The 26,463-nt window shown below is 41.2% G+C and overlaps 1 protein-coding gene across 2 annotated transcripts in view; it reads left to right on the forward strand.

The window, feature by feature from the left end:
• Positions 1–673: 673 nt before the first annotated feature.
• The window catches only part of STAC (SH3 and cysteine rich domain), a 100,743-nt gene continuing 74,953 nt past the window's right edge, over positions 674–26,463 (forward strand). For both annotated transcript variants that reach the window (XM_036332962.1, XM_036332963.1), the window contains exon 1: positions 674–934. In XM_036332962.1, the coding sequence (XP_036188855.1) occupies positions 824–934 (111 nt within the window). In that variant the 5' untranslated portion in view covers positions 674–823. The remainder of the gene's footprint in view (positions 935–26,463) is intronic.

Consider the following 26,463-nt stretch of genomic DNA (forward strand, 5'->3'; position numbering starts at 1 on the left):
GTACCCACCTAGCCCAAGAGTGTGGCTCTGGGCATCCAGGGAGACGAAAAGCCTAACGGGCTTTAGCTCCGGAAAGCACAACCAAGTGAGGACACAGGCGCATTTCATTCTCTCTCTGCTTTAGTCCCACGCTGAATGGCGGGAAGCCTGGTGCTCTCAAGCCAGGGAACCCCAGCTTTGGTCCCTGATCTCCGTCACCGAACCCTATAAATAACTTGGCTAAGTCACTGCCTCCCTTTGAGTGGCTGCTTCTCAGTGTGAGGAAGGAGGGAGTTGTTGCAGGTGGTTCCTCCTGGCTGAGTCACTCTCGGGTTTTCTATTCATTCCTGGGTTTGGTCGGAATTTCCCCGACCCCCACCCCCACCCCCACTCCCCGCCCCGCGAAACAATCACCCCGATCCTGCGGGTGCGCGCCCAGCCCCCAGCATTGGCTCTCACCCGCACGCCCCTGCCTGCCCTCGCTCCCGGCCCTGGCCCCGCAGCCCCGCCCGGAGCCGTCTCCCGCCTCCCGCTTCTCCGGGGTGATCATCCTGAATCGGAGCCCGCTCGCCCCGCTGCCTGGGGCTGTCACCACCCTTGGGTCGCCAGCGAGGTGGCTGCGGGGCGGGGCGGGGCGGGGCGCGCTCTCCTCTCCCCACGGGAGCGCGGGGGACGTGGGCAGGGCGGGGGTGAGGCCGGTGGAGGGCGCATCGGAGCCTCGGCGAGGATGGGAGTCCCTGGAACCCCGAGCTGAGCCGCCCAGCGCGCGGCGGGGAGGGCGCACCGGAGGAAGGCGAGCCCCGCTGTTCCTCCGGGAGCCCCGCACCGTGCCCGCGCCGCCGCGATGATCCCCCCGAGCGGCGCCCGCCAGGACGGCGTGGACAGGCTGCCCGAGGAGGCAGCGAGCGCCGAGCAGCCGCCCTCTCCGGCATCCACCGGCAGCCAGGAATCCAAGGTACCGCGCGCATTGCCCCAAGAGAAGCAAACTCTCCATTTGTGCCCCTCTCTGGCCACCTTGGTTTCCTCTGAACTGGCGCTGGCGCGGGGGGTGGGCTGAGACGGCCCCCTAAGTCCACCAGGTTTCAAGGACTGGTCCTCCCTTGAGACCTGAGTGTCCGGCTTGCCTCGCTGCTCCGGGTGCTGGACCACGTTCCTGTGGACCCAGCCTCCTCGCCCTCACACCCCGCGGGCTCCGCTGGGCTTCTGCCCCTGGAGCTCACGCAGTTCACCTGGACTCCGGGGTCAGCGATAGATCGCGCTCGTGGGTGCTCATGGCTTAATTGTTCTTTGCCTGTTTGTGCTCAAACGCCTGTGGGTATTAGGCGGCTTCTGGGGGCGGACAGCCCAGGGCTATTCCTCCAGAAAAGCCAGGAGGGCGTTTGCGGGCCAGCAAAGGCTTGTCTGAATCCCGAGGGTCTCCCAGACCCTCCGCTTACCAGAGCTCAGCCCGCACTTCGGATGCCGCGGGTTTCAGGAAAACTGGGCGGTGGGAAAGCTGTGGTGGCGGGAACGGGGATGCTCCTCTGGTGGAAGTTAACACTCGCGGAACTTTCATTTGCTTCTCTGAGTTACGCGAACACATACACAGAACCGACCCGCGGCACCTCTCCTGTCGCTGCTGCTCCGAAACTCTCGTGGGTGCCAGGCACCTGTTTGGCAACCTTGGAAGAGGATCCAGGGAAATGCCGCCGCTGGCAGGGAGATGCCGTTTGGAGTGAAAACTGTAAGATGGACTTGGTAGTTGGATGGGTTTTTCAGAAGTGCAAGGTTCCTGGCTCTTTATACAGGTCTCCCAGTGAGTTCCCCCAGCATATTGGGGGGTGGGGGGAGTCGTTGTGTAAGAGTGAAGGAAAGAGGGGTGCCAGTTTGGAGGGCAGGTCTGAGGGGGCAAAGGAACCCCCCCTTCTCTGCCTTCCCACACACCCCTGGAAGCCACTGACACATGGAAGGAGCAAAATCACAGCTAAGTGGCTTTCAGTTTAAGCGTCACTGGGCGCAGTACCTATCCCAGTCCCCGAAGTTAGGAGGTAATTAATCCAAGACCGAGAGCTCTGCATGCTTCTTATTTTTATGTAAATTTTTCTGCTAGATGTCTGACCAGGGGCATGTGTGTCAACTTTTCTAAAACACTTGGAAATAAGGGCAAAGCCTCACTTTGCAGAGTCATCGGGAGGAACAGGTGAGATGAGCTGAAGGCCACCCTGGTATACTCCCACCTGAGAAAAGGAGATGGCATCCATCTGGCCCCAGACGATCCCCTCCAGGGCAGCCTCACAACCCACACATATGTACCGCTCTTCTCCACCCAGAAGTGTCTGGGTGTCTCATTGTCCGTCCTTGACCATGAGTCACCTAAGTGATAGGGTTAGTGGCCATTTCAAAGGTGATCTAGAATACTGAAAATGAATGTGGCTATACTCAAGAGCGAAGCTGGCATTTATTGAATTTTAGGGACAGGAAAGGAGAGAAACATCAATGGGAGAGAGAAACATCAATCCGTTGCTTCCTGTAGGCACCCCAACTGGGGATCGAACCCACACCCTAGGTAGGTATGTGCCCTGACTGGGAATCGAGTCCGCAACCTTTTGGTGCACGGGATCACGCTCCAACCCACTGAGCCACCCGGCCAGGATGGCATTAAACTCTTTGAATTGGGCCTGTTGCTCTGCAGTAGGTGAGTTCTGGAAAGTGCTTAGCATTTAGATACACAGCAGCCGGGTTCAAGCACACCACATGGGTTTGCTATTTATAGATATCCTAATGTAAATTCTTTGGCAACACAAAAACTACCTATGTAATAGCCATAATTAACCACCAATTTATCTGGCTTATGGTTTCAGATTTGTACACGTCCGTGTTTCTCAAACACGCCTGAAGCCTGTTTACACATTCCTAAATTTGCTGTCATGGCTTAGGTGCTCTTAATCAGTGGAGATGGGCTATGCATTAGGGGGTGGGTGGGGGAGGGACATGAACCCCAGGAAATGGAACACAAAACAATGCAACCCGAATGAATTCTCCTTGGCACAGCCTTTGTGATATTCTCTGAGGGTCCCATGGTGTGGAGGAATGTGTGGTGAGGAGACAGGATGGCGAGAAACGGGGGCAGAGGCAGCCTCCGTTCATTCTACACCAGGAACGCCACAGCTGAAGGCTCACTGGCATTTGCAAGAATCTTCCTACAGATGAGAGCCTGGGGAGGAAAATGTGAGCACGACAGTAGCAATCATTCCATCTTACTCCTCTGAAGTGCTTTGTTTGTCTGAGCACCGAGTGGGACAAGCCTGGGCATTAAGCTTTCTCAAGAAACATTTTTAAAATAACTTTTTAAGGAAACCTTTCTCTCTGATGATAACAGTAACAAACACTTCTTGTAGAAATTTGCAACGTCCAAGCAAAAATAAAGAAAAGAATAAGATCACCTACTGGCCAAAACCCACCGGCAGCTACTGATAATGTTTGACCTATATCGTATGTCCTTTTTCATCTCTTTTATATTTGCACAATTGAGAGGACAAGGGTGCGCATCTATTCAATGCTTGCTACGTGTCCGGCACAACCTGACTGTTCAGGATTACCCTCTGAGGGCACTTGCACTGGTATTTCCATTTTATGGATAGGCAAGTGGAGGCTCAGAAAGATGACTTACCCTCAAGGACTCGTAGTTGAGTGACACAGCAAGGACAGGGACTCAGGTGGCATTGGTCGGGAGTGTGAGTTCTCGGCCACAGCACAACATCTCCCATTTCATCTAACATCCTAACCCAGTATTTTACATGCCACTAAAAGTCATTTACAGCAGTTATTTTGGCCTTCTTGTCTCAAGGAATATTTGAAAATAAATTGAGCCACAGTATCACATGAGATGATTACAAACCAATTCTTGTCCAGGTTCTAGATTTTGGTTTTGCTGCCCTTTCCCTGAAAGTATATTTGTGGAAGTAATTAAATGGAATATCACAGAATCATCTGGAAAATGAGGCCCACGACAAACCCCTTAGTCCAGAGGGTTCAATAGAAGAGGAATGATGATGATTCAATGCCCTGAGCACATAAAAATGTTTCCAGAAGCGCATTTCTTGGCAGATGCTTTGCGATGCTAAATCATGGGATTTCAGAATTGGAAACACTAAAGATCATCTATTCCAGGTAATTTTTAAATGATGGATAATTTTATTATGTAAATTTATTTTATGGTGGAGAATTTCAACATACACAAAAGTAGAGAGAACAGTATGAAGAAACATCATGTACCTAATCACCTGGCTTCATCAATTATCAATTTATCATCTTGTTTCATCTATTAACCCTTCCCACACACACACACTGGATAATTCTAAGCAAATTCCAGACATCAACTTATTTCATCTATAACTATTTCAGGTCACATCTCTAAAAGGCAATGCCTCCTTTTGTAAACCCATTATCACATGTTCCAGGTGTTCAAGGGTCAATATATTCTTTGGAGGTTCACGAATGATCTTTTGAAGATCCATAAACAACCAGAACATTCAAAATTGTGCAAGTACATGGACATGTGCATCATCCGGGGAACGGACTATTTAGCTTATACCAGATCAGTAACGTGTCTATACCTTCAACATTTATTTAAATATCCCCCTTTATTTTGTCTCTTGAGTCAATCCAGGCCCAGAGGGAGGTGGTGGTTTACCTAAGATCACACAGCTAGTTACTGGCAATACCCGTGTCTAAAAACCCTGTCTTGAACTTTGGATATCCCAATGCAGTTTCTTCAGAGCGAATTCCTGTAAGCACAAGTGGCAATGTAGTTCATATGGTTTTCTTTTTCATCAAAGTAGTTGAGTTGAAAAAGTTTGAAAGCCATGAACCTCTCCCATCTATCTTCCCACTAACTATTCCAGAAAAACCACAACCTAATTTATTTTCTAAGTGCTCGACAGAGAACATGGAACACTAAGGAAAAATTCACATTTCAGCGTCCCTTATTTCCATGAATGTCTTTTCTCCTACCAAGTTATTGACAGAATTCTAACAACATAGCTCTCTAATCCATTTAGAATTGGTTTCTTGGCATGGTGTTAGGTAGGGGTCAAGATTCATTATTGCACTGCACCACCAACTTTGCCATAAATCAAGTGACCGCATATCCAGTTTATGTGGAGGTTTCTGTAATGCCCCATTGGTCTGTTTGTCTATCCTTGTACCAAGGCAGCCCTGTCTTGATGTAAAGGCTTTATGGAAAAGTTTTGTTATCTGGCAGATTAAGTCTTCCAACTTTGCTTTGCTTTTTCAAAAATGGTTTTGGTTTCTTTGGGCCTTTGGCATTTCTATGTGCATTTTAGAATCAGCTAATCAATTTCCACAAAAACACCTGCTAGGATTTTGATTGGTATTGTAATAAATCTAGAAATCCATTTGGAGTGAAAGGACATGTTTATACTAGAAGTTCTTCCAATAATATATTCCACACTAGTATGTTTTCTTCTGCCATTAGCTGAGAACAGAATTTCATTATTTTTGCATTTGGGGTCTCATTAACTGAGAACATAATTGCATTACTTTTGCACATGGGGGCTTCCCAGGTCAAAATTTGAGCCTCAGGTCTGTGATTATGAATTCCCAGGGAAATTATTCATTCATTCATTCATTCATTTTCTAGCTATGCTTAAATTTCTTTATCATCTACCTGAGTCAGTGAGAAGTTTGATTTTAGTTCATTCCTTTCTCTTTTTCAGATCTCCAATTCATGTAGGCATCCAATTCCAACCCCCTACATTTATTTCTATTTAAGGTGAAATATGCATCAAATAAAGCATAGTGTCTTAACCATTTCTTCAGTGGACAGTTCTGTGGCATGAAATACATTCACATTGTGTGCAATCGTCACCACCGTCTGTCTCCAGAACTTCTTGCCAAACTGAAACTCTGTACCCATTAAATATTAATTCTCCATCCTCTCAATCAAGCCCCTGGGCCACCACTGTTCTATTGTCTGGCTCTATGAATTTGACCACTCTACATTCTTCATGTGAGAGAAGTCATGTAATATTTGTTCCTTTGTGACTGGCTTATTTCACTTAACATACATCTTCAAGGTCCATCTATGTTGTGTTATGTGTCAGAATTTCCTTCTTTCTTAAGGCTGAATAATATTCAATTGTGTGTCTATACCACAATTGTTTACCCATTTTTGTTTATCCACTCGTCTGTCACTAGACACTTGGGTTGCTTTCCATTTTTGGCTATTGAATAATGCTGCTATGAACTTGGGTGCACAGATATCTGTTCAAGTCCTGCTTGAATATATAGCAGGAAATGGGATGGCTGGATTACATGGTAATTCTGTTTTTAAATTTTTGAGGAATCATTATACTGTTTGTCACAATGGCAGCCCCATTTTAGATTCCTACCAGCATTGCAAAGGGTTCCAATTTCTCCACATCCTCACCAATACTTATTTTTTTTCTATTTTTTAGATCTTAATGGGTGTGAAATGATATCTCATTTTGATTTTGACTTGAATTTCCCTAATATTAGGGAAGCTGAGCATCCTTGCATGTGCTTATTGGCCATTTTGTGTATCTTCTTTGGAGAAATATCCATTCAAGGCCTTCGCCCATTTTTAAATTGGGTTGTTTGTTTTCTTGCGGAGTCAGTAAATTTGAAGGACAAAGATGCATTTAATTTTCTTATTGTTTGAATTGCATTTATTCACTAGAGAAGATTGTTTTACATATTTTTCAAATTATTTGTCTTTTTTCTTTTGTGAATTCTTTATTCATGTCCTTGTACATTTTAATAAAGTATTCATCCGTTTCCTATTGATTTTTTAGAATTCTTTATAAATATTAAAACCATGCTCTTCCATATATGTTGCTAACATTTTTCCAACTTATAATTTGTTTTCAATTTTATTACATTTTCAACATAGAAGATTTCTTTTTTTATGTCGTTAAATGTCACAAATTCATCTACGGTTCCTTCTTTCCATTTATATTTAGAAAAGTCTTCCCCACCCTGGGAGCAGATTAAATATTAACCCATATGTTTTTCAAGATCCTTAACATATACATTTTTTTTACTTTTATCACTTTACTCCATCTGGAATTTATGTTGATATGGGGTACAGAAGAAACACAATTTTTCCCCAAATGATTAATAAGTATTTCTATAACCATTTGTTGAATAATGTATTCTTTTTTTGAAATGTTACATTTACTATATAATAAATGACAATATGTATTGGGTTCTCTTTTAGAGTCATCTGTTATATTCTAATGATTTTGCATTTATTACTATACTGTACTTTTGCATTACTATTTAAATGTTTTAATTATTATAGCTTTTTGTTGTTGCTGTTAATGCTCACCTAAGGATATTTTTTCTATTAATTTTCAGAGAGAGTAGAAGGGAGGGGGAGAGAGAGAGAGAGAGAGAGAGAGAAACATGGGTGTGAGAGAGACACACTGATTTGTTGGCACCTGTACACACCAGCCCACACAGGCCGGGGATCGAGCCTACAACCAAAGTACGTACCTTTGACCAGAATCGAACCTGTGACCCTTCAGTCTATGAGCCAATGGTCTACCCATTGAGCCAAACCGGCCAGGGCTAATTATTGTAGCTTTATAATAGACTGACAATTGATAATATAAGTACCCTCCTGGGAGTTTTATTATTTATTTATTTAGCTGCACTCGCCTTTTTGTTTTTCCTTCAAGTTATAAAAATTAGATTTTGAAAGTAATTGCATTATACTTTTAAGATCATTTTAGTGAAATCTTCACAAATAATGAGATTTCTCATCCAAGAGCATAGTATATATCTTTAGTGACTAAAATGTCTTTTATGCCATTCACATATGCTTGGTAATGTTCTTCAAATAATTCCTGCCTACTTCTCTGTTAGCTCTGGCCTGGGTATGTATACGCTGGGTTACCCTTAAGAACCATCTCTTATATTTTCTTAGCTGGTTATAGCTGACATAGGAAATTTGCTTTATATTAACCTTATAATCTAAGATACTTTAGATTATATTTCTTATTCATTAGTAAAGACATACAGTGTTGCTTACTGGCTCAGAGCATGGGCTCTGGTATCAGACACAGCCATCTTGAAGTCCCATTGCGCCACTTTGGGCTGCCATTTAACACGCTTCTCTGTCCTTGACTCTCCTGGGCATCACTGTTCTTTCTGCAAAGTGAGCATCAGAATGCCCTCTGAAGCGCTGTCACTTGGGTTAAGTTAATTAGTGTGTGCTAAGTGCTTACCATGGCACCTGGTACAGAGTAAGTAAATGCTAGCTATTATAGGAGATTGTCATAATATCTCCAATAATAATTTTGCTTTTCTCATTCTCTCCCTTTTTTGGGGGGAGTAGGTAGGACCAATGTTTTGCTGTAAGTATACATTGTCTATAAGTGTACATTGTGCATTTTTAGTGCTAAGGAGTGGTCTCAGCTCCATTATATTTCAAGCCACTCTGGAAACCACTGCAAATGTAGACATACAGCCTGAGAAATATAAGGTGGGTTTTTGCAAATTTAACTTCAAGACAAACTCATTTCCAACTAAATCATTCCTTAAGCCCCCCCTTCTACACCAAGTCCCAATTTCCCATTCATGTGGCAATTAAATTAAGACTGTCTTTCTTGTGTGCAAGAAGGGTAATGTTCCTTAGCTTACTAAGAATTTCCATCAGGAATGGAAGTGGAATTGTTTCAAATGACTTCTTGGCAAGTATCAAGGTAATCATGTGATTTGGGGAGCCTTTGGCCTCTTTATGTGATGGATTATATTAATAGATAGCCTAATATTAAACTCTTCTTACATTCCTGGAAAAGGTCCTACTTGGCCATGGGGATTTTCTTTTAATAAACTGCTGGGTTTTGATGGCCAATGCTTTATTATTTCTACATCTATGTACATAAGGGAGATTGTTCTCTGACTGTAACTTTGTGTCCTTGGTCAGATTTTATTTTTAAGAATATGCCAAGTTTTAAAAATGATTTGTGAAGATTCCATGGATGTTTTTGTTTTTTTCTGTGGAACAGTTTATAGAACCCATCTCCTCTTTGAATGTTTGTGGTGGGGAAAAACTGTCAATAATACATAAACCTAGCACCCATTTTTTTAAAAAGATTGGAAAACTTTTCACTTTTTTATTCTATTTTTTTTTTGTTTGCTCAAGTCAGGTTGGTTAGCTTCTATTTTGCTATAAAATTATCCATTTCATTTAAATCTTTCTAACCTCTCTGGATGAGTTATTGTAGGACAGCCAGAGATCTTCCTTCAACCTTGCCTCCTCATCACTCTCTTTGGCAGGATTGCTAGGTGCTCCTATCCTGCGAACACCCTTGTTTGTAGTTCTCTGTTTATATAACATGAGTTCCTTAAATCTGGATTGGGAGTCAGGAGAGTTAAACAGCAGTGCTCACATTTGCACTTTGAAGGGTGAGGATAAGAGGAACCATTAATGTTGTAATATTGAAGCAAAGGATGGATTGTCATAGAGAGAACCGAGAGCCAGGGAGGTGAGCAATTCAGTCTTAAGAAAATGACAGAGAGAAAATGGGAAGGAAGAGAAAAGAGCCCACAGGAAAGAACCTTCAAAGGCAAGTGAAATTGCCCCGTTCCTCCTCAGAGAGTCACTTCACAGAGATTGATTGGGGGTGGACGCTGGGTTCAACCAAGAGGGCCCTTATCTGGCTGGAGACTACAGATAAAGTCAGTGAGCAGAATAATTGACTAGCAAGATGAGAAAACCATGGAGACAGGAAAATCTCAAAGGGTGAGGTAAGGAAGTCAAGAGAGCATTTAAGAGAAAATAAGGAGCAGGATGGAATGAGGTAGAAACAAAGTCATCAAGAATTCAGGCTGTGAACACCGTGTTTTACTGAAGCTCTTCTCTGCAATGTTGTTTGGTCCATGTAGGTTGTCAGACAACCCTCAGTTGGAAGGATTGGGTGTGAGTCCCAGTAATCTACACAGTAATCATCTTATGTGGCAAGAAGATGGCAACAAAGACCAGACTTGTTCAACAAGAAAAGACTTTGATTTGGGGGTTCCATTGGCATAAGTCATCTCTCTACAAAATGTAAAACCAGGTGTGGTTCAACAAGTAAGACCTTGGATTGGAATAATTTCCTTCAGTCAGGGGGTCTTGCTGGTAAATAATAGTTAACCTATATAATAAAAGCCTAATACGCTAAGTGTCTGGTCGTCTAGTGGGCCATTCAGCCAATCAAAGCGTAATATGCTAATGATATGCTAAGACTGCTTAACCACTTGCTGTGATGTACACTGACCACCAGAAGGCAGACACTCCGACTGGTAGGTTAGCATGCTGCTGAGGTCCAGCTGATCAGGACTGAGCAAGACTGGCCGGACATGCCCTGGAGCCCTCCCGTGACCCTTCCCCAGCTGGCCAACCTCCCATGTCCCTTCCCAGCCTCAATTGTGCACCAGTGGGGTCCCTCGGCCTGGCCTGCGCCCTGTCACAATCCGGGCTGAGGGACACACACACACACACACACACACACACCATGAGTGCATGAATTTCATGCACTGGGCCTCTTGTTATTTCTATAATAGAAAAACCTCGCTGATCATCGTTTTGGCAGAGGTCTGTTTCCTTTTCCCCGGGTTAATCTTTTTTCTAAAAGTACAATGGAAGTGCTCACCCTGAAGTTTAATAAGCTTAATGAGATTTTTAAAACTGGTTTCTTTAACTATATCTTTTCAGCAGATATTGAACCAAAGTTTCATTAAGTGGGGTATATGTGACTTGGGTGTACATATGAAAAGTCAATTGCAAATTGGATCTCTGTTCGTGGAACAATATTTTCCTACCGAGTTTCATTAAGAAATTTGAGAAGTTCCTTGAAAAAATGACAAAAATCACATGGCACAAATGCAATGAGTCTTTTAAATGAGATTCATGGTTGGAAATTGCTAAAATAATTTTCTGATAACACATTATTACTACTTTGCAAAGTTAGCTGCTACTTTTCCTCCTGAAACATTTTCTTGGAGTTCCATATTTTGGGGGAAATGAGTTCTTTCCATCGCAAAGAAGTCCAGGGAAACCTCATCAGGCAAGGGTGCTCAAGAGAGGAGGCATCCTGGAGAGGCAAGCCTTCCTGATAAGAGAGAACATGTCATTTTATGTTCCAAGCATTTCCCTGTTGGGAATTCTGCTTGCAAATTGTTCTATAATCTGGTTTCTATTTCCCTACTGTGAAAGGCAGAATATGTCGCATGGAATTTCATTCCTATACAACAGAACTGCAAATGCTTTGTAAATTTCAAAGCCATTATATTGTTTCTGTAATTTCCTTTTCCCGATTACTCAGAATCGCCCTTTTAAACACCAGTTATTGAACTTTCGCATGTTGTAGTTTTTTCCCTTGTACTAATGACTCCATACTGCAGTGTGATTCCAACATTTTTCTAACTCTCCCTGCACAAAGGCCATCTCTCTCTGCAGGATTCTTTGAGGCTTCTAATTTGCCCCTTGTGATTTGCTTTTGTATTGGAAAATAAATCACCAACTAGTTGGAATTTCATGGTCCTTAAAGCAAAATAGAAATTGAACCTAATATCAGGCAATTAAATAGAGGATTTGGGGGATGGGGGGTATTATGTTATTGTTTTTTAACTTTTACTTAATGATTCATCTGGTAGTGATTTCTCAGAATTTTTGCTTCCATTTCCTAGTTCTTGGCTGCATTTTCTAGAAGTCAGTTGCTGAGTTGCCCTGATAGGTTTGATATTCTTCCATTCTTATTCAAAAGGCAATGTGATTAAGCTGAAGTTGCTGGTTTCATTTGTTTCATTAATACATTTTTACCGATGCTTAATATGTTGATCAGTTTGCTAGTGATCATCCCCAGTAAACACGGCCTTCCAAATAACATTGTAAAAGATAAATTCCTAGGTGTGAGGTTTCATTATTAGCAGTTTCTATGGAGTGAATTTTTCTCTAACTGCTATATTGGACTTTATCTCTTCTACTCAGTAGAAAGCCTGTAAGTGAAATGATCAAAATAAGTATCTCATGAATAAGTTGCACAAAGCAAAAAAAAAAGGGGGGGTGGCAAAAGGGAAAAAATCCACCTTACAAAATTAAAGTGTGCAGTTGCCCTCGCTAGGTGGTTCAGTTGGTGGGAGCATCATCCCATATACAATAAGTTGTGGGTTCGATCCCTGGTAGGGGTGCATATGGGAGGCAACCGATTGATGTTTCTCACATCAATATTCCTCTCTCTCTAAAAATCACTAAAAACATACTCCTCGGTGAGGATTGAACATGCAATTTATGGTTCTTCTGATGAATAGAAGAAAGAACATGAGTAAAAGCCAAGAGGCTTCATGTCGAACCACACCTCAGGCCACTGCAGCCCCTCAAACAAGCTGCTTCTTAATCATGGTGAGTGGTCTTTCTTCCAGAAGGAATAGCATCCATCTGGTTCTGATGATCCCAGTGCTCTAGAATGTTAAGGGCTTTATGAATTTGTCTCAGAAAGCAATTTACATTGTTTCATCTGTGATCTGTTTGTTTGTTCTTGTGATTAGAATTATTTTGGCAATGTTCCTATCATAGACTACCCATAAGGTGACCTTTGCAGATAGCAGCAAGTCAAAAAAACTGATCCTCTGATTTGTAATAAATCATGGGGTTGAAGATGGGAGGTATTTTAAACTTGTCTGTCAGGATCCAAGAGCAAAATGCCAAGCCATCTAGCTTCATGGCAGGACCCATTCTGGTTCTTCATTGAAACTTCATTCAGAAGTTTGTCTACAGCCTGGTCAGGCAGCTGCGCAGAGAGCCTGAAGCTAGCCCCCACGGCACCTGTACCTGGTTCCTGGGCTCTGGACAGCAGCCGAGAGACAGACAGAGGCCCATGGAGAGAGCATAAGCTTTGACCTCATTTCCAATAGTGGGATTAAAATGCCACCTGTCAGTTTAAGCTTCATAATATTCTAGTACCATCTATGAAAATATATTAGGAAAGAGGGAGAGAGGGAGGAAGGGTCACTTTAGGTCACTAAACTTGTACATAGCCCCTTTTTCATTCATACTTTCTTCTCAGGGTATAGTAAGCATTAAATGAGAAAGTATATATGGATTACCATCACAGTATCTGGTATTAACTACATGTTCACTTTCATGAGAGCCAGGGAATCTATTCTAAAAGTTATATGACATTTTAAGGCTGAAAAAAGCTGAAATCCTATTTCCCTATTTGAGTAGAATAGATGTCAGTATGCTTGCTTTATTTAAAAAAGAAAACACACACACACACTAAAAAAATAAAAATAAAAACCCCTTAGATCCTGCCAGAAATACAATGCCTTTTCTAATGCATAAATGTGACAGACAGTCCTGATGGTTCTCAGAGGTATCATGCTTTATGTATCTGGCCCAGATTCTAATTAATTGGAGCAAGCCAGATCCCATAAATGAAAAGTGCTGTAATTTGGAGGTGACAACTAATATGTCATTGCTATTCGGAATTCCATTTCATTATCAGGTACAGCAGTGCTGTGGGCCAGCCTCAGAAGACCATCTCTAGGACAAGATTTCCAAAGGAGACAGTCCCTGCACAATTGATGGGGCATTTACTGCCTTTCTATGAGCATCCTTATTAATGCCACTGTATTTAGTTAAGGTAACACTAGCTGCATGAACCGCCAAAGCTTAATGGTTTGACACAGAGAATACGTATATTTCTCACTCATCCAATAGTCTACAGTCGGTGTATTAGTTTCTATTGCTGCATAACAAAATGCCGCAAATTTACCACCTTAGAACTACACATACTTATTATCTCACAGTTTCTGTGGGTCGGAAATCTAGGAACAAGCCAGAGGGCCCATTTGGCTAGACAATTACCAGAATGAAATTGAGGTGTCAGCCAGCCCTGCTATCTCATCTGAGGCTTGGGGTCCTCTTCCAAGGTCACAGGCTGTTGGAAAAATTCAGTTCTTTGCAGTTATATAGCTGAGGTCTCCATTTTCTTGCTAACTGCAGGCCAGGAATGCTCTCAGTAACTAGAGGCCACCTCAGGTCCTTGCCACGTGGCCACCCTCCTCTCATGACACGAGAACATATTTCTTAAAGGCCAACAGGATGGTCTCACTCCACTCTGCTAGGATGGTGTTTAATATAACATAGTAATCACCAGAGTGATCTTCCCACACCTTTCTCAAGTCAAGGGAGTGACTATCCCATCATATTCATAGGCCCTGCCCACACTCCAGGGGCCCGAATTACATACTCTTGCTCCCTAAGTCCTTCTTATCTTTTTCTTTCACTTTGCCTCCCTTTCTACCTCCTCCAATTCCTCCTCCTACGCCTACCACTATTCCAGTCATTCTCCACCAGGGTCTCTGTATATTTAGGAGACTCTGTTGGTTGCCAATCTCAGAGCCATGTACTCCTTTCTTCTGTCTTATAAAATGCCAACACTGCTCTGGGGTTCCCACCTTTCTCTATATAGCCAAGTTCTTTAGGAAACATTGTTCTCAACGTCAGTAACAAAGAGGTAAAATCCTCGTGGTGGTTTCATTTACCTCACCAGTGATTGGTTGAGGAAGAACATGTGTTACAATTTTGGCCAATGAGAGAAGGAAATTCTGATGAGAAGTCTGGGAAAGGGTCTCCACGCTGATGAGAACAAACTAAGGGAAGGTGCCATCACTGAATATTTGCAAACAGGTAGCCTTTTCGGAGCATGAAGGAAGCCAGCTTCAAGGCTGGAATGAGGAAGGCAAAGTAAATTGATGAAAAGAACTTGAGTTCTTCATGATGTCATTCTGCTACTGACTTATCCATCTCCAGTGTCTGCCTACATTACACCTCGTGTTATCTGAGGTAATATCCTGATTGCTTAAGCCAGGTTGACTCTGAGTGTTTTAATACTTGCCATTGTAGGTACTAAATGATTGTGTGTGTGTGTGTGTGTGTGTGTGTGTGTGTGTGTGTGTGTCAGTGCAAAATATTATAGTTTCCTTTCTTCCTTTCTTCACATACTACGGTTGGAAATAATAAAAATGATAATGATGATGACTACTACAAAGATAAAAACAGCAGTAATGTAGAGAGGAGCTACCTCTGTCCAGGGAATGATATCAAAGTCACCAGCATGAAATTTGCAAAATCCATTGCCCCTGATTTTACTGAGTGATGTCTAGGATATAAATATAGATTTGACATATTTCCAGTAGCCTTCCAGATTTTGGGTTCCCCAGTGGAAGATCCAGAGTAAGTGTGCCAGGACAGCTTTAGAGGAGCTGTTAATGATTTGGTATTAAGATCTCTTTTTTTATTACTTTGTTTGAGCCAAACTGGCAACAGAGGCTTTAGAGCAAGATCTCAGAGGCTCCTCTTAAAATCTTGATTGATTGCCTCTTTCCAATCCCAATCAGGGGAGCAGGGTGGCTCAACTCCAAATTTAATTGGTTTATGGATATTAAGGTTGTAAAGAGATAAATAGAATTCATGCTTAGGCTCCATTAGCATTGTGCCAACAGTGTTCATTTTTCCAATATACAGTGTTCAAGTGTTGTTGTATTTTTTTATTTACAGTGGGGCCTTGACTTACGAGTTTAATTCGTTCCAAGACCGAGCTCGTTAAGGAGCTCATTATCTCAAATTACTCTGTCAACTCAAAGCAAAAAATCGGCTGAGAGACAGCTGGTATCTCAAAAAACTCGTTAGTCGGGACACTCGTAAGTCAAGGCCCCACTGTATTGCCAAAAACATGCATTGCAGCAGTATAGATGATGTGAACTGAGTAGGCCTTGCCCCAGAAAGCCAAGTGAACTCTTGCGGGGTGTGTCCACCAAAAGTTTAGTTGGCTTACTAGTATAGTGCTAAGAGTAATCTAGCTCCTCTACACAGTGACTTTGACTTTGAAGGTATCCTGTACCCACTCAATTCATTCATGTGCATCTGGAGGAAGACAGAGCAGGCAAGTCACGCATTAAATTATCCAGGTAGAGTACTCCAGGTTAAAGGCTCCCCAAAGCCAAACAGATGAATATTCAACTGATAGAAGAAATCTGCCACATTTCTACTTTACATAAATCCAATAAACAGATGAGGCAAAACTAGGGCTTTTTGCAAAATGGGAGAGGAGATTTGTTCATTTTCACCAAGTCACATTGCTTGGGATAGATTAGCAGTAAATCTCTAAGAAGAATGGAATTTTTCTTCCCAAGGTGTGTGGAACTGAGAATTAAAGCTAAAGATCATCGTGGTGGTCTATTTTTAGAGAAGAATTATTTACTGAGAGTATTTGTCATTCATTCAGGAGGACAGCCAGCCGTGAGCCATGGCAGGCATCCGTAGGAACAGCCAGCTCTTGGAAGAAAAAGAAAAATAATCTTTCCATTCTTGAAAAGCATGACAAGAACATGTCATCAAGTCAAAGGCAGACAAGACAGGCAGTGAGGGAATGAGAAAATTTAAGGCATGTTTCTAGAGCATATGTGTGCATGTACCGCAGATGTGGATTTACTACTGTGTGTTTATCAGTGCCTGGCTGTAAAGATATGGGGTCAGTGGGTCGTGTGTCTATAGTGTAGGCTTCTGAGAATTTAAGAAATAACAGCTAATGTATATTGGGTTGCAACTATGTCCCAGACTCTGTGTTAAGTGCTTTATGGAGATTGTTTGAATGATCTCTGCAGCCTGTGTTTTCCATTCATGAAGAGGTTAATACAGCTACTAGGAATCCAAACCAGGATTCAAACCCAGGCAGCGTGACCATGTGGGCCATCAGTTCCCCAGAGCCCTCTGTCACTGGTTACATTACCATGCTGTAAAACAACCATGTTTATATATTTTTGTTTGTTTTGGAGAAAATCTTCAAGGGGAGCAGTTCTATTATCTGCATTAAAATAGAACTGGTACGTATCTAAGGCTGAGATAATTAGCCAACCAAATAAACATACCCATCTTCTTGGTAACATCGTGATGGGTTCAGCAGCAAACTGAGATTGAAAAGCTAGACACTCGGGCTGTTTGTAATTCCTGATTGGCCTTTGTCTTCATCTTCAAACGTATCTCATAACTCATACGGTTCACTCTGGTGCCTTGCCATCTGGCCTCTGGCTTATAAAAACCGGTTGGTGTGGTGTTTAGGACGGTAAATTTAGAGGATTTAAAGTGTCTTTACACCACATCGTCACATGGATACCTAAAGTCATCACAAGATTAACCCATCGAAAACAATTGACTGATATTTGTCCCCTCTTTCCATCAAACACGCTTCTTCCCACAGTCCATCGTCTCAGTGAGTGGCCGCTTCTCCAGTGGCAACTGCTCAGACCAAAAGCCTTGGACGCATCCTTGGTTACTCACTTCTCACACCCTACATCCAACCCACTACGAAATCTTGTTGACTGTACTTCAAAATATGTCCAAAACACACTATTTTTTACCATTTGCATTGCCATGGCCCTGCTCAAGCCGCCATCTACCTATAGAATGGTGGTCCTTTCTCCACACATAAGCCAGTGCAATCCTTTATTAATATACAGCTCACTCAAAGTCTGACAATGACTTCACATCACACGGAGAATGAATCCAAAATCCTTACCAAGGCCTCTGAGGTCCTACAGGATCTAGCCTCTGCATCGTAACTATCTTTATCCTTTGCTTCCTCCTCTCTCAGTCTATTCAAGTCATCGAACAGCCAAGCTCCTTATCATTCCTCAAACACACAAAATACAGTCCCATCTCTGGTTGAGAGAATGACCAAGATCGAAGTGTGCTGGTAGGGAATGCTATAAAGTGGCTCTTATAGAAGTAGCCACGTAAGATAGGCAATATTTTTACAACAAAGTTGAACCCCATCATAGGAAGTGAGGCCATGGGAGTTAAGCCTAGGAAAGAGTGTTCCTCTAGGGTGTGATCTCTGAGGGGCAGTAGTGAGAGGTCCCTGAATCTCCAGTAGGCCAAGGGATGTGACAGCAAGCAGCACGCACATCCTGCGATGAGGCAACACGGGTGGGGCACAATCATAAATTTTGGAGACCTGGATTTTGATTCCTGACTTCACCACTTACTGTCAGCATGACAGTGGGCAAACACTTAACCTCTCTGAGTGTCAGTCTCTTCATATTTCACAATTTTGCAGTGATTTACTTTCCTGCAATAATATTTTGACACTTAAAAATCTGCATATAACCACTGGCATGCTGTACCAGTTAAAGATAATCAGCTGTATGAGTTAAAGATAATTTTGGCTAAAAGTAACCAAAAAACCTATCTAATAAAGACAGGATATGCAAATTAGCTGTCACTTCACAACAAAGATGGTGGCACCCACAGCCAATAAGAAGGGAATATGCAAATTGAGGCAACAAAGATGGCCGCAGATGGGCCAGGACACTTGCGTCATTGCCATGGTGACAACGCAGGCATTCCACCCCACCCCAGCCACTCCGGGCCTCTGAGTAGCACGTGAAGGCAGAAAGGCAGTTCCAGGCCAGAGCGGAGGCAGAAAGGCAGCTCTGGGCCAGAGCAAAGCGGTGCTGGCAGCCAGGGGAAGGAAGGTCTATTCTTGCACAAATTTTAGTGCATCAGGCCTCTAGTTTAACAATAATTTAAACAAGTATGGGTTTGTTAAACAAGCAAAGCCACATGAATCTTCCTTTTCCCTCCTTGGCCACCTTCCCCAGTTGGCTTATGTCCTCTTGTTTACTGTCTTGAGTTAGCAGGAGGGCTGCTGTAGCTTTAGACACCATGTCTAATGTCCAAGAAAAAAAGGAAAAGAGAAAGGCAGGCCACCTAAGTCTTCTCTCTTTAAGAAATCAAGTCTCTGGAGAAATCTACATTGCATGTCCATTTCACTGGCCAGAACTGTGTCATAGGGTCATTTCCAGCTGTAAGGAAAGCTAGACACAGTGCTATTCCAAACATAGTGGAGGTTTTGTAAGAAAAAGAGAAGTAAAGAAAAAGGAAGTTGGGGATACGGCTAACAGAGTCTGCCATGGGGAAAGAAAAACAGAACAATGTAAATAGTAATGTTTGTTCCTAGAAAAAAACCTTTGGCCATAGGATGTCATTATTTCAATATATAGATTTATTTGATTTCCTAGTATTATATTTAGAATGTTTTTCTCCATGTTCAAAAATGGAATAGGTTTGTAGAATGTGGATGTTTCTATACTTTGGGGCACCTTCTCATCATTGACTTTTAGCATTGGTGTTTATCTTAGATTGAACAACAGCATGCATTTGGAACACAGAATTTGGAAGTTCTATGCATAGTTACATCCATTTGTATCTATGCATAGAATTTATGTGTCCTTTACATTTTGGGGGAACTTGCCCATTGAACATTGGGTCCAGCCACCTTTTTGCAGATAATTATTTTAAAGGAATTTCTCATTTTTATAGTAATTGAGATAATCAGCTATTTTGACATTTCTAAATTAATCTTAGCAAAGTATATTTTCTTAGAAAGTCATCCTTTTAATACAAATTTTCAAGTATATGAGTAAAGGATCTCAAATCACTTGCATTTGTGATTATACCTCCTTTATCGTTCAAAATTTTGCATATTTTAGTGGAGATGTTTTTCATTTTTCTTGGTTAGACTTTTTTTCTATTTTTAATTTTTTTTTTCAAAAAACTAGTTCTTGGATTTATCTATGATTCTCTTTAATTTTTGTGTTTATTTATTCAGCACTGTCCCCTGGTTTACTTGTACTTGCTTTGTTCTATAATTTTTAGTTGTATTCATAGTTCATCAAATTTCATTCTGTCATTTATGATGAAAGCTTTTATGGCTTTGCAATCATTCCTGAATACAACCATGATTATATCTCTTCAATTTTTATGATTATTATTCCCATCCTTATTTTCTGAGCACTGTAAAACAGGAGTAGGTGTGCGTGTGCACTTGCAAGCTAATGAGAAGGGGGGGGGTTAATTTCCAATTAGTTAGGTGTTTTTATGTTATTTGCCTTTTGATTATTAAATTCTTATTTTACAGCTCTGTGCTCATTTTATGTAGCCTGTCTAATCATCTATTCTATGGAACTCATTGAGGATTCCTTTGTGGTTGCTTATCAGATAATTTTTGGTGGGTGTCTTACAGGCCCTTGAAAAGAATATGTATTTACTGAAGTGTAAAGAGCTTGGTACTCATGATTAGAAATACGTTATAAATTCAACTGTTCAGATATTTTATACTTTCTTTTACGATGTTAGATTTGTCATGGATTGAAGGAAACCAGTTAAAGTATTTCATTACTGATTCATTTCTTTCTTTTTCATTTTTACAGTTTAAAAGTTTCCTCTTACATATTCTTAATGTTCTGTTCTCTGGTGCATAACAGTTTAAACTTCATTATGATTGCACCATTCACCATTGACTAACTTCCCACTCCGCCCCACAAACTTCTTTTAACTTAAATTCTATGCTGTGCAATATTATCTCCTTTGCCAGCATTTGTCACTCTTTGCTCATTCTCTTATTTAATCTCCAGGAGTTATTTGGGTTTTAGTAGGGATCTTCTAATCTACATTTTCAATTTATTTAATGAGGAATATAACTGTTAATATTTACTGTCATATGTTTGATTTTTATCTCTGTCATTTTATTTTCTGCTTCTGGAGGCTTTCATGCTCTTATTCTTTTATTTTCTTTTTTAAAAAACTACTCTGGCCATAACCGGTTTGGCTCAGTGGATAGAGCATCGGCCTGCGGACTGAAAGGTCCCAGGTTCGATTCCGGTCAAGGGCATGTACCTTGGTTGCGGGCATATCTCCAGTGGGGAGTGTGCAGGAGGCAGCTGATCGATGTTTCTCTCTCATCGATGTTTCTAACTCTCTATCTCTATCTCTTCCTCTCTGTAAAAAATCAATAAAATATATTTTTAAAAAAAAACTACTCTGCTATATGAACTTTTCCCCCCAATAAATTGAAGACAATCCAATTTTTTAAATATGCTAATGTCTACTTTTAAAATTTGACTAACACATTGCAACTATGTGCTCCTAATTATTAATATTGGAAATGGAATAGCACATCCATCTCCTCCTATATCCTAAATGAGGGTAATAAAAATAGGGTCTATCTGATAGGGTGGATTGCAGCCTGAAAGAGATGATACATCTAAGGTTCTAAATTATATGTAACACATAGTAAGGACTCCAATGTCAGTTATAACTAATCCAGGTGCCATTGTTGTTGTTGTCCTTGTTACTTGTCCTCCATACGAAATGAGGAAACAAGCACAGCCTGACTTTCTCCTCCATCTCCCCCCACCCCACCCCCATCCTCACTCCCCCCTCCCCACCTGCCTCCACAGCTTGCGTTTCGTTACTACAAGTCATGGTATTTTTATTACTGTTAAGACGCTTCTAAATTATGTGTCATCTGTTTCATTAAGTATGTATAACAGGTGAATTTTCTTTGTGAACTGTTTATAGCAGTCATTTTTAATTCAACCATGTTTAAATTATTCCAAGCACAAGTCCTTTTAAGCTTCATGTTTTCCATAGTTTCCAATCTTTTGTTTTCTTTGCTCATGAATGGTAATTTGTCTGGGTTAAGAACACTTGGGTCATAGCTTCATCTTACATTGTTTCATATGCTAGAAGAGGAGTTTGAAGTGAGGCTCGGGTTTCTTTCTCCGTGGATGGCCCATCTTCCTGCCTGTGTGCTTGGATGCCCTGCTCCACGCTGACACGTGAGGGTTCTGACAGGACACTCTAACCCACTGGCAGGAAAAGAGATGCTTCTTTTCAGTGGGCTGACCGACACAACATGGTGCCCTCCTGTCAGATCTGATCTTCGTTCCTCATTTAACCCAGGAACTCTCTTATCTGAGTGTTTCTGCTCTAGTCAGTCATTCTGAAGTCTTCAGGACCCAATTTTTTCTTCATATCTTCTCTAATAGTATCTTCTCTAATGATTTTCATCTTATTTGGTATTCCATGAGAGCTTCTCAAACATGCCTCCGTATCATTGAATAACTTTTTCTACTTTTACATTTCCCTATTTTTTTAATTTACCTTTATTGTTAAAAGTGTTACAGATATCTCCTAATAACATAGTCAGTGAATAAAGTCAGTTGAATGACAAACTGAGAAAAATACCACACAAATGACAGAGTTTTTATAAATCTACACAACATTTACATATCAATAAAAAGATCTATAACTTACTAGAAAAAGTGATTAAGTTTTAAGCATTTAGTTTCTGCCCATGTCAGAAAACATAAGTACCAAGCTTCTGGATATTGGTCTCAGAGATGTTTTTGTGGATGTGACTTCAATGGCAAGATAAACAAAAATAAATAAACATAGGACTAATGGAAATAGATCATCACCATTGAGCAAACACCAGGTAATAAGTTTTTTAGGCAAGAATCATCAATGGATGTTGAAATTAGAAGGCAAATGTTTGATGACAAACAGGATATTTGCATAGTCTCAAAGTATTTCCCCTCCATGAAATTTGTTCATTACAAAGAGAATACTAGTCATTTTACAGTGGAACAACCTGGCAAATATTACCTCAACTCAGAGACCAAATGCAATATCACATGTAATGGGACATATTGACATTATTTTGCTGCACTGAGAAGAAGGCATCACTTTTGTCCTATTCTTACCAGAAATACATAACTTCAATCTAACAGTGAGGAAACGTCAGAAAAACCCAAATCAAAGGACATTCTACAAAACACTGGCTAGTAGATCTTCTGGTCAAGATGGCAGCATTGGTAAAGACGGTACTCAGAACCTCCCACAACCACATCAAAATTACAGCTAAGCTATAGAACAAGCATGTCAAACTCGCGGCCCACAGCGAATATTTTTTGTGGCCCAGCTAATATAACTGTATGTAAGAAATGTTTTAATAAAAATTTCGTAACTTAATTTTTACAATATCCTGTTATACATAATTATTAACAACGAACTACAACATTCGCTAATGACTGATTACTATAATCATGTTGCATTCATTTCTCTTACGCGCAGGCGCACCATTTCTCTCCACTAATACTAGCAGCCAATATTTTAGCAGCTGATGGCCACGTCATTAGTCTTGTACTGACTTGTTTGGTGTGCACAACAGGAAATATTTTGCTTCCAGAGAACAAGAAAAATAGGTTTATTTGTGTTACACTTATTAATTTGTGCAGTTATTCAGTGTCTGGTAAGTTAATATTCAAGAAAAAATAATGTTCTATTATTTTATGGTAATGATTACTCCTTTATTTTATCCCTTTGTGTTCAGCATGTCTCTATTAAAATAAACCTACGTTTCTATGAACATTGAAGCTTTTGTTTTTTTGCGGCCCACATAAACTTAAACCTTGTTTATTTGGCCCATGTTAGCCTTTGAGTTTGACATGCTTGCTATAGAACAACCATCATTTAGAACCACCTCGTTGAAAAGAAATCCTCCAACTAAGGATCTAAAGAAGCCACATAGAGACTGGAAGGAGGGGAAAGAGGCAGATGGAATAAATAGAAGAAAACGTAAGTTCCAAGCTTCTTGATAGTGGTCTCAGAGATGTTTTCCTGGATTTGACTTCAATTGCAAGATAAATAAATACAAAAGGACTAATGGAAATAGAACATCACCATTGGGCAATACAGGCTGGTCCCACACCCAGGTGTGGCAGATAAAAATCAGGAGAGATATCTCAGCTGTGGACGTTCCCCCCTGAAGGCAAGGGGTTCCACCTCCACACCAGGCCCCCAAGCCCAGGGTCCTAGGGCTGGGAAGAAAAAGTCCCCATAATTTATGACTGTGAAAAGCAGCGGGGGTTGAGGGTGGGAGGTGGGGGGGCGCGGCTGCTGGAGTCCCAGGCATTCCTCTTAATGGGCCTGTGCTCACTCCCAAACTTACCCAAACTCACTCCAAGCTCCAGCGATGGGGCAGCAGCTCACAAGGCACCAGGGACATCTGGGAAGGAGCTGAGGTGCCTAGCATCAGGCTGGAGGGGCAGCTTTCCCCCACAGTAGTGCTGGCAGTGGCTACAGTTCCTTTGCAGAGCTCTCCCCCAGCAAAGCCGGTGGGAGCCATATACTGAGACTCCAACTACATGGACAACACTGTTAGCCCCGCCCTAGTGTCTGAGACCCCGCCCCATTCAACTGGCCAGCCAAACCCAAGCAGTTTTCAGTGGCTTTTCCATAGAAACAGCCAATCTTGGCTCATGCTTTTGACTTTCCTAAAATCACTCAAAGGTTCACAAATCCCAAATAAGCTGCACCTGGCCTCAGCATGCCCCGTGCATCTTGCTAAGTGGCCCCAGCCAGGATTAAATGCTCCAATCAAAAGACATACGGTTGCTGAATAAATAACAAAACAAGACTTTTACATATGCTACTAGAGACTCACTTCAGATAGAAAGACACACAGAGAATGAAAATAAAGGGATGAAAAAAAGGTGTTTCATTAAAATGAAAACAAACAAACAAACAAACAAAAAAAAAAACCCACTTGATAGCAATACTTATACCAAACAAAATAAACTTTAAAACAAAGGCTAAACAACAACAGACAAAAAGAACCCAGCGATTCCATTTCTAGGCACTTATCTCAATGAACCCAAAACACTAAATCAAAGAGACATCCATATGTTCATTGCAGAATTATTTACAATAGTCAAGATATGGAAGCTACCTAAGTGCCCATCAGTAGATGAGAGGATAAAGTGGTGCATGTATACCATGGAATATGAGTCAGCCATGGAAAAGAATGAAATCCTGCCATCTGCAACACCATGGATAGACCTAGAGGGTATTGTGCTGAGTGAAATAAGTCAGACAGAGAATGACAAATGTCAGATGATTTCACTTACAAATGTGGAATCTAAAAAGCAAAATAAATGAACAAGCAGAACAGAAATAGACCCACAGATACAGAGAACATTTTGACAGTTGCCAGATGGGAGCGGGTTGGGGAGATGGGTAAAAAGGTGGAGGGATGGAGAGGTACAAACGAAGTTGCAGAATATTCATGGGGATGTAAAGAACAGCATAGGGAATACAGTCAATAATATTTTAATAACTGTGTATGGTGTCAGATGGACACTAGATTTATCAGGGGGATCAACTTTTTAAATTATATAAATGTCTAATCACTGGGTTGTACACTTGAAATATATAATATTGTACATCAACTGTAATTTTAAAAATTTTAAATATATTTTTAAAATAAAATAGCACTGGCTGGTGTGGTTCAGTCATTGAGCATCGTCCCACACACTGAGAGGTTACAGGTTCTATTCCCAGGCAGGGCACATGCCCGGGTGGCAGGCTCCAGCCCTAGCAGGGGGAGTGCAGGAGGCAGCCAATCGATGTTTCTCTCATTGATGTTTTTCTCTCTCCCCCTCCCTTCCTCTCTCTCTAATATCAATAAACAAAATATTTCTAAGTAAAAGAAAAATCTATGCAATAAAAAAGACTTGCTAGTAGTCTCCCAAAGGGTCCAAAAGGTTATGAAAGACAAAGAAAGACTGATATAGATTGAAGAGACTTAGAAAACATAACCAAATGCAATGTGGAATCCTGGACTGGATCCTGGACCAGAAAAAAAAAGGACATTATGAGACAACTGGCAAAATTCTTATAAGAACTGTACATTAGTTAATCATTTTATATCAATGTTTATTTCCCGGTTGCTACTGATTTACTATGGTTATGTAAGACTTAGCATTAGGGAAAAGCAGGTGAAAGGTATTTTACAAATTTTCTGAGTAAACTTATTTTAAAGTAAAAAGTTGGAAAAAAGAAATAAATTCTGCAATTCATCACTGGGTTGCTCTTTCATAGGAAAGCAATCCAGAGCCTATTAAACTGAAAGTTCAGAATAATTCTCCAGCACCTAAGAGCTAATGTTTAAAATCTGTAGTCTTTCATTTGGTATATTCTGACTCTGGGTTTGTTTTCTTATCTAGAAGAAGCAGAGTTTTGTTGTTCATTTGGCAAAGGAAACGGCCCTTATCTTACCTTAATGAGATAGATTGTTAAAACCAGAGCAAGGCCTGATGAGTCCCTAAACAGAGTCGGGGTACTACTTGCTGCTCTGATTCTCCAAGCAGCCTTTAAAGCTGCAAGCTGTCTAATGGAAACCCATTCACTAGATTCCTGTAAATGTAAGCATTCTGCAGGGCTTTAAAAATGAACAGTCAAGGATCATGCACAGTGTAGGAGACACACAAAGGATTCGGCATACAAGTTGACTTTATTAGCCACATTTTTTCAAGACATAAATATTATGAATTACTATCATACAAAATACCAGAATCAGGCTATGGGAAAGGACTGCAGATGTGAACTCAGAAGCTGGGGTTCAAGTTCTGCTCCTGCCCCTAATTATCATTCTTACATAGAGATAAGGAAACCAGTTTATTAAGGGCCTGAACTGGGTGTTGTGCCCTCAGCGATCAGCCTTATTTTTCTCCTCTCACACTCCTCTAACAGGGTTGGTTAGAATTTTGTTCATTGCCTCTTAG

Source organism: Myotis myotis, unplaced genomic scaffold (genome assembly GCF_014108235.1).
Source record: "Myotis myotis isolate mMyoMyo1 unplaced genomic scaffold, mMyoMyo1.p scaffold_m19_p_13, whole genome shotgun sequence".
In the NCBI taxonomy this organism is placed as follows: Eukaryota; Metazoa; Chordata; class Mammalia; order Chiroptera; family Vespertilionidae; genus Myotis; species Myotis myotis.